The sequence below is a fragment of the Bufo gargarizans genome, chromosome 10 (genome assembly GCF_014858855.1).
Source record: "Bufo gargarizans isolate SCDJY-AF-19 chromosome 10, ASM1485885v1, whole genome shotgun sequence".
Classification (NCBI taxonomy): Eukaryota; Metazoa; Chordata; class Amphibia; order Anura; family Bufonidae; genus Bufo; species Bufo gargarizans.
In genome coordinates this window covers 60,616,744-60,630,128 of record NC_058089.1, presented here as the reverse complement: position 1 = coordinate 60,630,128, position 13,385 = coordinate 60,616,744, and the positions used below count along the sequence as shown (strand labels likewise).

Sequence of the window (13,385 nt, the reverse complement as noted above, 5' to 3'; positions counted from 1 at the left end):
GAATGGACATTAGACCAGTGGAAATCTGTGCTTTGGTCTGATGAGTCCAAATCGGAGATCTTTGGTTCCAACCACCGTGTCTTTGTGCGACGCAGAAAAGGTGAACGGATGGACTCTACATCCCTGGTTCCCACTGTGAAGCATGGAGGAGGAGGTGTGAGTGTGTGGGGGTGCTTTGCTGGTGACACTGTTGGGGATTTATTCAAAATTGAAGACATACTGAACCAGCATGGCTACCACAGCATCTTGCAGCGGCATGCTATTCCATCCGGTTTGCGTTTAGTTGGACCATCATTTATTTTTCAACAGGACAATGACCCCAAACACACCCCCAGGCTGTGTAAGGACTATTTGACCATGAAGGAGAGTGATGGGGTGCTGCGCCAGATGACCTGGCCTCCACAGTCACCGGACCTGAACCCAATCGAGATGGTTTGGGGTGAGCTGGACTGCAGAGTGAAGGCAAAAGGGCCAACAAGTGCTAAGCATCTCTGGGAACTCCTTCAAGACTGTTGGAAGACCATTTCAGGTGACTACCTCTTGAAGCTCATCAAGAGAATGCCAAGAGTGTGCAAAGCAGTAATCAAAGCAAAAGGTGGCTACTTTGAAGAACCTAGAATATGACATATTTTCAGTTGTTTCACACTTTTTTGTTATGTATATAATTCCACATATGTTAATTCATAGTTTTGATGCCTTTAGTGTGAATCTACAATTTTCATAGTATATATATAAGGGTATTGCTCTGATTTAACCCCCAGTGACACTCATACCACAGTACCACCATAGGGAAATTAAAGGGGTATCCTCATTGTTAGAAGTTATTCCCAATCCACAGGATACAGAATAACAGATCTGTGGGGGTCCTACCGCTGAGACCCCCACCAATCACAAGAATAGGGGCCCCGTACCCCCTCCTGAAATGAACTAAGTGGCCGGTCACACGTGCGTCTGGCAGCTCCATTCATTTCTATGGGAGTTTCGGAGATAACTGAGTAAAGCACTTGGCTGTCTCTGGAATTCCCATAGAGATGAATGGAGCACCTGCACGCAGGTCCCAGTGGTAAGGCCCCACTGATCTGATAGTTATCCCCTCTCCTGTGGAGAGGGGATAACGTCAAACATTGTGAATGCCCCTTTAAACATCATGTTTTGTCCATGTCCTATAGAGAAAAAGACACTGACAGTTCTCCACTCCAGCTACTTGATGGAGGTTTCAAATGAGAGATTCATTCCCTAATAAGAAAAAAATAATCTTGAAATGGCCTCTTTAAAGGGTTTCTACCACTTCGGTTTCACATATTTAGCTGTCAGACACTAGCGATCCGCTAGTGTCTGCTCTGCCCAACCATCCTAATATAATTGCTTTTGGGGCAGCCGTTTTGCTAAAAAAAGAACTTTTATTAATATGCTAATGAGCCTCTAGGTGCTATGGGGGAGTCATTAGCACCTAGAGGCTCCGTCTACCTTCAGAAACTGCCGCCGCCCAGCGCGTCCCTCCAGCCCGCCCATCTCCTCCTGAATGTGATCCTCCTTGTCAGCGTATGTATTCTGCGCATGCGCAGTGAATGTCTGACCGCTTCCTTGCTCAGACATCTCCACTGCGCCTGCGCGATGACGCCATAGTGCTCCGAGGAACAGGCGCAGTGGAGATGTCTGAGCAGGGAAGCTGTCAGACATTCACTGCGCATGCGCAGAATATATACGCTCACAAGGAGGATCGCATTCAGGAGGAGATGGGTGGGCTGGAGGGACACGCTGGGCGGCGGCAGTTTCTGAAGGTAGACGGAGCCTCTAGGTGCTAATGACGCCCCCATAGCACCTAGAGGCTCATTAGCATATTAATAAAAGTTCTTTTTTTAGCAAAACGGCTGCCCCAAAAGCAATTATATTAGGATGGTTGGGCAGAGCAGACACTAGCGGATCGCTAGTGTCTGACAGCTAAATATGTGAAACCGAAGTGGTAGAAACCCTTTAAACCCAAGAACCTGTCTAATCTAAAACTCTGTCAACTTAGGGCCCAGATGGCTGAATACAGAAGAAAGCTTCCAGAATTAGCAGACAAAAGCAAATCTGCTCAAAATCTGAATGCAAGATATGGTGGCCACCCGACAGTTTAGGGAGGGTGGGCAGGGACTGGTTGTCCCCTTCCCCTCCTCTACCTTAGTTTATGGCAGTATCCCTGGCCCCTATTCAGAGACGGGTCAAGCAGGGTATATAAAACCCTGTCTCGCCTCTTCTCTTCCTCTTTAAAGGGCTTCTGTCACCCCACTAAAGTCATTTTTTTTTTTTTTGGGCTAGTTACATTCCTTATAGCGCGATATATGAGAATATAATGTTGTCACTTACTTTCATTCAGCCGTTTCTTAAGAAAACTAAGTTTTATAATATGCAAATCAGGTCTCTACCAGCAAGTAGGGCGTCTACTTGCTGGTAGCCGCCGCAAAAAACCGCCCCCTCGTCGTGTTGATTGACAGGGCCAGCCGCGATCTCCTCCTCCGGCCGGCCCTGTCAGTATTTCAAAAATCGCGCGCCTCTGTTCATTCGGCGCAGGCGCTCTGAGATGAGGAGGCTCGTCTCCTCAGAACTCACTCAGTGCGCCTGCGCCGATGACGTCTTCTCTTTCGGTGATGTCATCGGCGCAGGCGCACTGAGGGAGTTCTGAGGAGACTAGCCTCCTCATCTCAGAGCTCCTGCGCCGAATGAAGAGGCGCGCGATTTTTGAAATACTGACAGGGCCGGCCGGAGGAGGAGATCGCGGCTGGCCCTGTCAATCAACACGACGAGGGGGCGGTTTTTTGCGGCGGCTACCAGCAAGTAGACGCCCTACTTGCTGGTAGAGACCTGATTTGCATATTATAAAACTTCATTTTCTTAAGAAACGACCGAATGAAAGTAAGTGACAACATTATATTCTCATATATCGCGCTATAAGGAATGTAACTAGCCAAAAAAAAAAAAAATGACTTTAGTGGGGTGACAGAAGCCCTTTAAGCGGAAGCGCTGTGTCCCTCCCCCCCTTAAGGTTTTCAGTTATGTTTGTAATTTTCGGGTCTTCATATTTGGTTTCGATTGGAATCTTTATGTGGCAAGGGCAATGCCTGGTTGAATTCGTGAAGTCACAGCTGGCGGCAGGTTAATACAACGGAGAGGTGTAGGAGGCTGGGAGTCCAGCGGCTGTCAGATCGCACGGTTCTGGTGTTTATGGTTTTGCTGTTTGAATAAATAGCTGTGGGCGATTACCACCCAACAACAATAAAGTGGTTAAAAGAAGAGCAGTGTCAGTGTCCTTTATTTGAAGGGGTTCTTGGTATCAGTAAGGGGCCAGAAGTAGAATGGGGTTTAACCCCCTCCCGCTTTCCTGGTTTATACCGACAGTCTTAGAAACATCCAGGGGTGGACTGGGAATTAAAGTGGCCCTGGAAAAAAAAAAAAAAAAAAAAGCCTAATGTTGTAGTCAGGTCCAAATTGATAGAAGGCGGGGCAAAGAAAGTAGGCAGGGACAACAGGAAGCGGAGCCAACAAGGCCTTAGTGCAGCACAAAATACCGCCCCAGCAGAATCCAATACCACAGTGCAATGCAAAATACTGCCACCCCTACTCAGTACTCAGCTGAGGAGGACGGGGATACAGTTCAGGATGATCTGTGGCCGCTGGCCAGGGGCATAAGTACCTGATGCTCCAAGCATTTATTGATTGATGCCAAGAGCATCAGATCATTATGTACCTAGCCGGCAGCAATGAGGATTGTTCGGGTGGTCTCCTGTGGATCGGCCCACTGGGAAATTTCCCTGTAGTGTCTGTGGTCAGTCTGCCCCTGGAAACATCTGTCAATAGTGGTAAAACAGGACCATACACATCTTAGGTCATGAATTCCAAATGATCTGATCAGAAACAAAAAAGTGAGGCCAATAAAGGAAGCGCTATAAATGCAAAGCTGCTTCTTCAGGACTACAGAAGCCCGTCCTATCTGAGGTCCCCAGCACTACCTGTACAAATATGGTGTGTGAAGTGGGGGATAAACATTCAGTATAAGGCCTCTCGCACACAACCGTATGTTTTTTTTCAATATTTTGCAGTCTGCAAAAAATGGATCCGCAAAACATACGGATGACGTCTGTGTGCATTCCGTTTTTTTGCGGAACGGAACAGCTGGCCCCTGATAGAACATGTCCTATTATTGTCCGCATAACGGACAGGACTGTTCTATCTTTGAATAGAACGGACATACGGAAACAGAAGGCATACGGAGTACCTTCCGGGTTTTTTTTTTGCGGATCCATTGAAATGAATAGTTCCATATACAGAACACAAAAAACAGAACACAAAAAATAATAATTTTGTGTGCAAGAGGCCTTAGAGGATATTTGTTATCCGAAGAGTGGGAAGATAATACAGTTCAAATAAGCAAGTTGATAGAGGTCCAGAGACAGGACCAAAAATGAGACGACTGGCAGCAAGAGTCTAGATGGGCATGGGGGTGGGGGCTAGCAACCCCCAACACTGGGACAGCTATCCCAATGGTATTCAGAGAGACCAGTAGATCTAAAGAGAATAGAAGCAATGTACAACTAAAGAGCTAGAGGTCATTGTAGAGAAAGCATGGAAATTAAAAGGATCAAACACGAACAAGACTAGGATATAGAGAACAGGGGGCAAAGTAGAACAGATATTATAGAGCAAGAAAGGATTTCAATATGGGGCTAGAAAAACAATGGTCTGTATATAACAAGGCCAGCTGCAAGTCAACTGCAAACAGAGAGCTCCACTAAGAGGTTAATTAACTCCTGACAAAGACCAGACAGATATAAAATATGACATGCTGGCCAGCTGCCGGGCAGGGAAGCCTCCCAAGATAAGAGGATAGTCACACACAGGGCAGATTTGTTGCAGAGATTTCTCTGACTGTCCCATTAATTTTAATGGGGGGGCTACAGAGATCCATGTGCCGTCAGAACAAGCCCATTCAGATGAATGGAACTCCTCAAATTTACCTTGAATCCCAAAATCCGCAGTCCAAGCTTTATTTCTGAATTATCCTACAATCCATTAAGAGTAGGTACATGAAGAGTGGGGATATCATTACAGTACATGTCGGATGCCCTAGGACAGGCTCTGGAGGATAGGACCCTGCAGTTGCAGCACTCAACCCTTGCCCTACCAGAGAACTGCAAAGGTGCTCACCATTGTCCTGCCAGAGATGCGCTCGGCCCTCGTCTTACTGGAGACCTCATCCTACCAGAATGCAGCTGCCCATCGCTCCAGCTAGATGGCCGTTAGGAAGCCCCCAACGCGTTTCCTGCCAGGGAACAGCATGACAGCACTCAATCCCTCATGTTCCAGAGAACTGCACAGCATTTCAAGGCCAATCTTATCTCTTTCTTCCTTTGGGAAGCTGCAAGGCAGAATGAAACTGTAGGAAACCCTTACCCCATTTCCTTGAGGGAGTTAGAAGGCAGACATTAACCCATTTTCTGCTAGGCAGCAGTGAGGATACCCTTAACGCAACAGGGTTAACCCTGTCTTGTCCTCAACCCATTTTATTGCATGGAGATGCAATGGAGCCCTCAACCCCTGCTAGGGAGCAGTGAAGCAACCATTAACCCCTTTTCTCTCAGATGGATGCTGAACGGTTCTTAACCCCTTCCCTTCTCAGTAATGCAGAGCAGACCTCAGTCCTTTTAGTTGCGGGGAGCCCTTCTCCCAATCACTAGCAGCCCAGCAAGACAATGAGACTGAGGGAGCCCAGTCCACCATGGCAGAGATTCCTGAACCCTCACCCCTTGGCGCTTCATCCTCGCTGCTGTCCTCCTCGGAATTGCTTCCCAAGCCGTCTGATTTGGCTCTGTTACGAGAGATGATTGCAGTGGAGCCTAGAGACTTCTCCATCACTGAGGGCATCGCCGCTTCCTTTAACCCTTTGGTCCTTGACAGAAAGCTGTATCACCTTGACAAACCTCCAAAAGAAAAACACAAAACGGAGACAAGAGTGAACAAAGTTACAATGAAGCAGATTCCATTACTAATATCACAGGTATATTTATGGGGGGGCTCGGGTTATTTATGGGGGGGCTCGGGTTATTTATTGGGGGGGTAACAATGGGCAGGACTCTAATTCACGTCTGTAACAAAGTTTTGCTCTTTAAAGTTGCTTAAAACAAACACATAAATAAGCCCCACAGAAATGCTCTCCTGCCGGGATTTACCCTGGAGCAGGCGGCCGGTAACAAAGAAGTGACTGAGTGAGGGACAGAGGAGTTGGGACCTGCACATGTCTCGCCTCAGAATACCTGCAGCTCTGCCTTTGTGTTCACAGAGAAAAGTTTGCCCGGGCAGAGTCCTTTGGTTCCAGGCACAGGGCATGGGATGGAGGCGCCGGGTCAGAAAGTAGCAGCGCGAGGGAAGCCCAGCGGTCCCCGTGCCGTTCAGTCACAATGAGAGCCGAGCAGCCTGCTCACGAATCAAGATCCGGGCCCGCCGTCTCACTCCCGCTGAAGCATCCCTCCGCCGCCGCTCGCCTGCTCTGTCTCCCACCATGTGAGCGCCCAGCTGCCGGCATCACCCAGTGTGACCTCCTCCTCTAACCCCTTCCTCACCCTCTCCCCCCCACCACGTCGCCCCTCCTCATCCTCCATCCATTGGCAGCCGCCTGAGCCCCGTCACTTTGTCTCTTCCCTCCATTATGTGCCATGGTGTGGCAGTTGTCAGATCCACCCATTGACACACAGATATTTGTCTTGGTTGCAACCAATTTTTACAGGAAAAATAGTCCCACTTGCATTAGAATAAAACCTTCCAGTCCTGGAAAGAGATTCCCAGCCTGACCAGTGCTGGACTGTCATAGTGGGGCCAACCCAGTATATTCCATGTGTACAGTCTGGACAACCCCTTTAAGACCAGGCTCCTTGTGCAGAGAAAGCAAAGCATTACTTGGCATCCACTGAAATCCTTATCTCCAGATGCTGCCAGTATCCGGCTTCTCCATATTTTTAGAATAGGCAATATAAGGCGCCCCTTTAATTATAATTCTTTTACCAGATTTCCGTCTGCTGGGGTCCTGCCCTGTATATGGACAGAGCACAGCCCTATATAATAGTACAGAACTGATGCCCCTCCCCCTTTCCACATGCATCCTGACCGGTGGTCCCTACAATGGGATCCCCCTTCCTGTTGTGATCAGCCATGTGAATTTTATGTCCTCACTCCCCTTACAATTTAGGATTTGTTAATTAACCCAGCGTTAATGTCCACACTTAAATTCAGGATCTGGAGGGACTATTTTTTCTGCCTAGTGGGTGGTGTTAACCCTTGGAGGGTAACAGTGGATCCCACTTCACTGCCAGCCAGCCAGCCGTCTCCATTAACCCCTTCCCCACCAGCAAGCAGTGTAATTCCCAGCAAAGCTGCCCATCGCGCTACAGACATTTGCTTGTGGGGGTTCGGGTTCTGTAAGGGTTGACTTTAGCAGACGGTATCCGGGGGTATCAGCTAGTGTCTGCAGCACCGCATGTAAAATGTGCATGGATGGCAGAGGGGAGATGTGCTGCACACAGAGGGAGCGCCTGCCTCATCTGTGGAGGTGTCAGGTTGCATACAGAGGAAGTTGACACTGTTGGGGGGGCGGGGGGGCTAATGGCACTTTTTGGAATATTGCACACCATATATGTGACATACAAAAAGCTTGATATTATGCTAAATTCTGTTTATGAGCTATAGTCTACCCAAGCGCTTCAAATCAATCCTGTATTTGATAGATTCCTATATAAAAAATATTTCTGGTCCATTTCCCATCATCAATCTGATCTTCATGGAGCATGAATGGTGACTGAGGGGACAAGCAGGGATTCATTTTTTGGGAAGAAGTCTGAGCAGAAGAAATATCCAGCTCAGACTAATAATGAATGGAGAACATCTGTATAATTGGGGTAAAATGTGTGCATGCAATCCCAGCCCGGACAGGAGGGAGGCACCTTTGTCTGGGGGCGGCTGAGTATGGCTACTGAGGAGCAGACATAGTGGGGGGGCGAGCAGCATCTCAAGGGAGGAAATAAAGAGGACAGCAGGGAAATTACTGCCAGGCTAGCCTCGGGAACACATTCATTACTGCTTCTCTAGGAATACCGGCTGATCACCAGGGCACCCACATGCCAAAGACAATGAGAATACAACCTGAAATGAGCATGATATGGAAGCCATCAGCATAGGGTGCCGTTATCTCTGCATATTAGGAGTGCTTGAGGGCGGATAAAATAGATATTCAGAGAGTATTGACTGATGATCAGGAGACCATGGCACGGAAAGGGTTAAGCAATAGGTGGTAGACAGGGGAGACACAGTCATTTGAGGAAGAGTAATGCTTATGACATAGACACCACAAGAACGGCCAGTCTGGAGGGATGACCTAACAGGAAAGGGGATTCATTCTAAGTGTGAATGAGGGATTCCTCACATATACATAAATGGCCGCCTTTTCTTCTGCGAGACTACAGTATAGCCACCAAATATGTGACCAGATAATAGGCATTTGTATGCTGCTCACTAACGCTGGCTTTACACGTGCAGCCCGTCCGCTCCAGCGAGCCGCTTACACAAATGGACACCTTCCTAGAATAAGAACCCCCCAGAAGGAGGCAAAGGGGGAGATACATGCAAAACTAGTGCAACGTAAAAGTGGAGTAGTTGCCCATGGCAACTGACCAGTTTGCTCCTTTTATCTTCCAAAGGGCCTCTGAAAAATGATAGGTAGAATCTGGTGATCATGGGCAACTACTTTACTGTTTCCCCCAGTTTTGAGATCTCGACCCCAAGCTTACAAAGCGCAGTCCTAGTAAATATTGTGAACGGATGAATAGAGTTTATTAGGTCAAAACCTTCTTGGATCTGGTGAATATAAAGATTTTCATACAACAATGGTGAGTACAATCAGCCAGACACTGTACACACATGCTATGGGACAACCTGATGCCTAATATTGGACCAGTCATAACAAGATACAATGGCCTCACGATACAATATTTTCTACATACAGTGGTCTTTTCTGACCCATCGTAAGGTGAAACTGGACTCAACCTACAATGCCTATAGGGTGTATTAGACACCCTGATCACGCAGACGATTGTCGGGATCGCGTTCCTTCCCGGCAATCACCTGCTCGCTTGCTAAGCAGACCGCTGCTATTACATGCAGAGATCTCCTCAGCAACATGGGGAGGAGTGATCGCTATGCCATCGCTCGTCTCCATGCTCTACAGTGGTTTGCCAGCGGCAGACCGCTATTAGCACAATCTGCCACCGTCAAATCCTGAGCATTTGCTCGTTCCTCGAGCAATCGGCGGCAGTATTACACTGCAAGATGATCGCTAACGAGTGTTCATACGAACGCTCATTAATGATGATTGAGCAGAAAATCTGCCCGTCTAAGGGTCCATTAACACGTCCGCAACTGTTTTACGGTCCGCAAACACGGACATCGGCCATGTGTGTTCCGCATTTTGTGGACCGCACATGGCCGGCACTATGATAGAAATGCCTATTCTTGTCCGTGGCTGCAGACAAGAATAGGACATGCTCTATTTTTTTGCGGGGCGGCGGAATGGAAGTGCGGATGCGGACAGCACATGGTATGCTGTCTGCAACTTTTGTGGCCCCATTGAAAATGAATGGGTCCGCAACCCTTCCACAAAATTGCAGACGTTCGAATGGACCCTAATACATACTTTAGACTCAGATCCAACCAATCCACATGGACATTTTTTTGTAAAATATATGTAGTGGTTTTCTAGTAGCTCCTCTGTACAGTACAGTGCGGTAGTACATGTTATGCACTGCTATCTCTGTACAAGGATGAGCTGCTCCTTTGGTTGTCAGATGAGGACGGCTCTGCGTTATTTTTCTGGTACACTGTATGCTATATAGGACCCTGAAGAAACTCCTGTCCTCATCATAGAAGGTGATTTCCAGCTTCCATCAGCTATTCCAGTTATATGCATATTTTTTTTTCGTACAGTAAGTATTAAATTTCCAGTATTGGACTCAACTGACAATGTTTTCAAGATACAATGGTTGTCCAGGAACCAATTAATATTGTAGCTTAAGGGACCACTGTACAGGGAGTGCAGAATTATTAGGCAAATGAGTATTTTGACCACATCATCCTCTTTATGCATGTTGTCTTACTCCAAGCTGTATAGGCTCGAAAGCCTACTACCAATTAAGCATATTAGGTGATGTGCATCTCTGTAATGAGAAGGGGTGTGGTCTAATGACATCAACACCCTATATCAGGTGTGCATAATTATTAGGCAACTTCCTTTCCTTTGGCAAAATGGGTCAAAAGAAGGACTTGACAGGCTCAGAAAAGTCAAAAATAGTGAGATATCTTGCAGAGGGATGCAGCACTCTTAAAATTGCAAAGCTTCTGAAGCGTGATCATCGAACAATCAAGCGTTTCATTCAAAATAGTCAACAGGGTCGCAAGAAGCGTGTGGAAAAACCAAGGCGCAAAATAACTGCCCATGAACTGAGAAAAGTCAAGCGTGCAGCTGCCAAGATGCCACTTGCCACCAGTTTGGCCATATTTCAGAGCTGCAACATCACTGGAGTGCCCAAAAGCACAAGGTGTGCAATACTCAGAGACATGGCCAAGGTAAGAAAGGCTGAAAGACGACCACCACTGAACAAGACACACAAGCTGAAACGTCAAGACTGGGCCAAGAAATATCTCAAGACTGATTTTTCTAAGGTTTTATGGACTGATGAAATGAGAGTGAGTCTTGATGGGCCAGATGGATGGGCCCGTGGCTGGATTGGTAAAGGGCAGAGAGCTCCAGTCCGACTCAGAAGCCAGCAAGGTGGAGGTGGAGTACTGGTTTGGGCTGGTATCATCAAAGATGAGCTTGTGGGGCCTTTTCGGGTTGAGGATGGAGTCAAGCTCAACTCCCAGTCCTACTGCCAGTTTCTGGAAGACACCTTCTTCAAGCAGTGGTACAGGAAGAAGTCTGCATCCTTCAAGAAAAACATGATTTTCATGCAGGACAATGCTCCATCACACGCGTCCAAGTACTCCACAGCGTGGCTGGCAAGAAAGGGTATAAAAGAAGAAAAACTAATGACATGGCCTCCTTGTTCACCTGATCTGAACCCCATTGAGAACCTGTGGTCCATCATCAAATGTGAGATTTACAAGGAGGGAAAACAGTACACCTCTCTGAACAGTGTCTGGGAGGCTGTGGTTGCTGCTGCACGCAATGTTGATGGTGAACAGATCAAAACACTGCCAGAATCCATGGATGGCAGGCTTTTGAGTGTCCTTGCAAAGAAAGGTGGCTATATTGGTCACTGATTTGTTTTTGTTTTGTTTTTGAATGTCAGAAATGTATATTTGTGAATGTTGAGATGTTATATTGGTTTCACTGCTAAAAATAAATAATTGAAATGGGTATATATTTGTTTTTTGTTAAGTTGCCTAATAATTATGCACAGTAATAGTCACCTGCACACACAGATATCCCCCTAAAATAGCTAAAACTAAAAACAAACTAAAAACTACTTCCAAAAATATTCAGCTTTGATATTAATGAGTTTTTTGGGTTCATTGAGAACATGGTTGTTGTTCAATAATAAAATTAATCCTCAAAAATACAACTTGCCTAATAATTCTGCACTCCCTGTATAGCTATTTGGTGATTAGAAAATGATAGACTATAGAGCAGTTAGATGACTATATCATTATTCACACACCAAAAACAGTAGACTGACAGCACCTATACAGTGGTGGCTGCTACAGAACCAAGATCATGCGTCACATACAACAGTAGGTGGGTGGTATAGCAATAGGATCACATTCACAGAAGACAGGGTGGGAGATACTGGAACACCTACAGAGGTACAATCGTGGCCGGTATGCGGACATGATCCCATGCAGCGGATGTCAGAGAAGCCAGTATGGGGGGACAGGGGAATGCACATCAGTGGCAGATTTCAGAGGCTGGCATGGAGATAGATCACGCACAGATACAGAAGTGGGTGGTAACAAGGCATGGTCACGCACAGGGATCTAGAGTGGGCTGTAGGGAGAAAGACTCAAACAGGGGGGATATAAAACTAAGAGGACATCATTATGACCACAGGTAAAACAGAGGACACGATTTTCATATACAGTATGTTGTAGAGCACCAGTCTTATCGACCAGTTGCTCACACCCTGACTGCAATAGAGCTGGCAACTCGTCACTGAACCACGTCCAATCCTTCCCGTTTTCCACAATGAGAGGAATGTGACAAAATGTTTTGTATAACAATGAACTCTAACGATTGCTATATTAGGCCATAAAGTGGATTTGGTTTGACAGTTTGTCATCCCTTCACTTTGTGTAAGATTGGATATAAGGTTATCTGTGTACATGGTTGCTTATGAGGCCCCAGAAATGTACAAATTACCATGTACTGTGGGGGATGTGACATAGCAAGGGGTTCTGTTTGGGAAGGCAGATATTTTCCTCCCAACATGGGCGGCTGGGCTGATTTCCGGCCAGGTGAGATCAAATACCGGACCGGAGTTTAAGTGCCGGTCCGGGTTTTGGCAGCACCTGTCCTTTAAATAGGCAGCTGGGCTCAGAATCAGGGTCTCTGTTTTGGGGTCTGAGGCATGGTGCCGTGCTAGAGGGCTGAGGGCCGCATGCGGGGAAAGAGGCCCCCTAAAGCCTGTTGTTGACCGCTGAAAAAACCTGCTAACAAGGTGACTGTTTTGTTCTTTGGACTTTCCTTTGTATGAACGAACACTAAGACTGAAACATTTTGCTTTGGTTTTTTTCCTCCTGTGTGAATAAACACTGAAGTTTTTTTTTACAAACTGTTTCTTTTGCCTCTGTTCTGCGTCCGCTTACCCTGCCTACCAGAGCGAATCCTCACAGGGAATAGATGATCCCTAGCAATTGACTACATACTGCCATTTTGTTAGATGCTCCATTACCAATGCCAGTTTCACACAAGCAGAAAACGGGCACAGCTGTGCATTCGATGCTCTCAGTTTGGGTCATTAGGACATTCTGGCCAGGACATGAGGAAGTAAAGGGCCTTCTACATGGGCCGAGAATTTCATAGATCATCGCTAAGGAGCGTTCACAGTAACGCTCGTTAGTGATGATCTGGCGGTGTAACTGTACCACTGATTACCCGATGAACAAGCGAAACGCTCGTTTGTGCAAACACAAAAATCCTTGTTTCGCAACAGCAGATCGTACTGTGTAAACATGTTCTGCTGCCGGGAAACAACGAGTCGTTATGGGGAGGAGCAATTGCATTAGTGATCTCTGGAGGATATCGCTGCCTGTAAAGGCAGTGGTCTCCTCTACCAGCAAGCAAATGCCTCCTTCCCGATAATCTGCTG

General features: G+C 46.8%; 1 protein-coding gene across 1 annotated transcript in view; it reads right to left on the bottom strand.

Moving 5' to 3' along the window:
• The window catches only part of RCOR2 (REST corepressor 2), a 53,551-nt gene extending 47,132 nt beyond the window's left edge, over positions 1–6,419 (bottom strand). Inside the window, exons 1-2 of the mRNA XM_044270467.1 lie at positions 6,291–6,419; positions 5,781–5,957 (exon numbers count right to left, since the gene is read on the bottom strand). Of these exons, the coding sequence (XP_044126402.1) occupies positions 5,781–5,901 (121 nt within the window). The 5' untranslated portion in view covers positions 5,902–5,957; positions 6,291–6,419. The remainder of the gene's footprint in view (positions 1–5,780; positions 5,958–6,290) is intronic.
• Between the last annotated feature and the right edge of the window lie 6,966 nt (positions 6,420–13,385).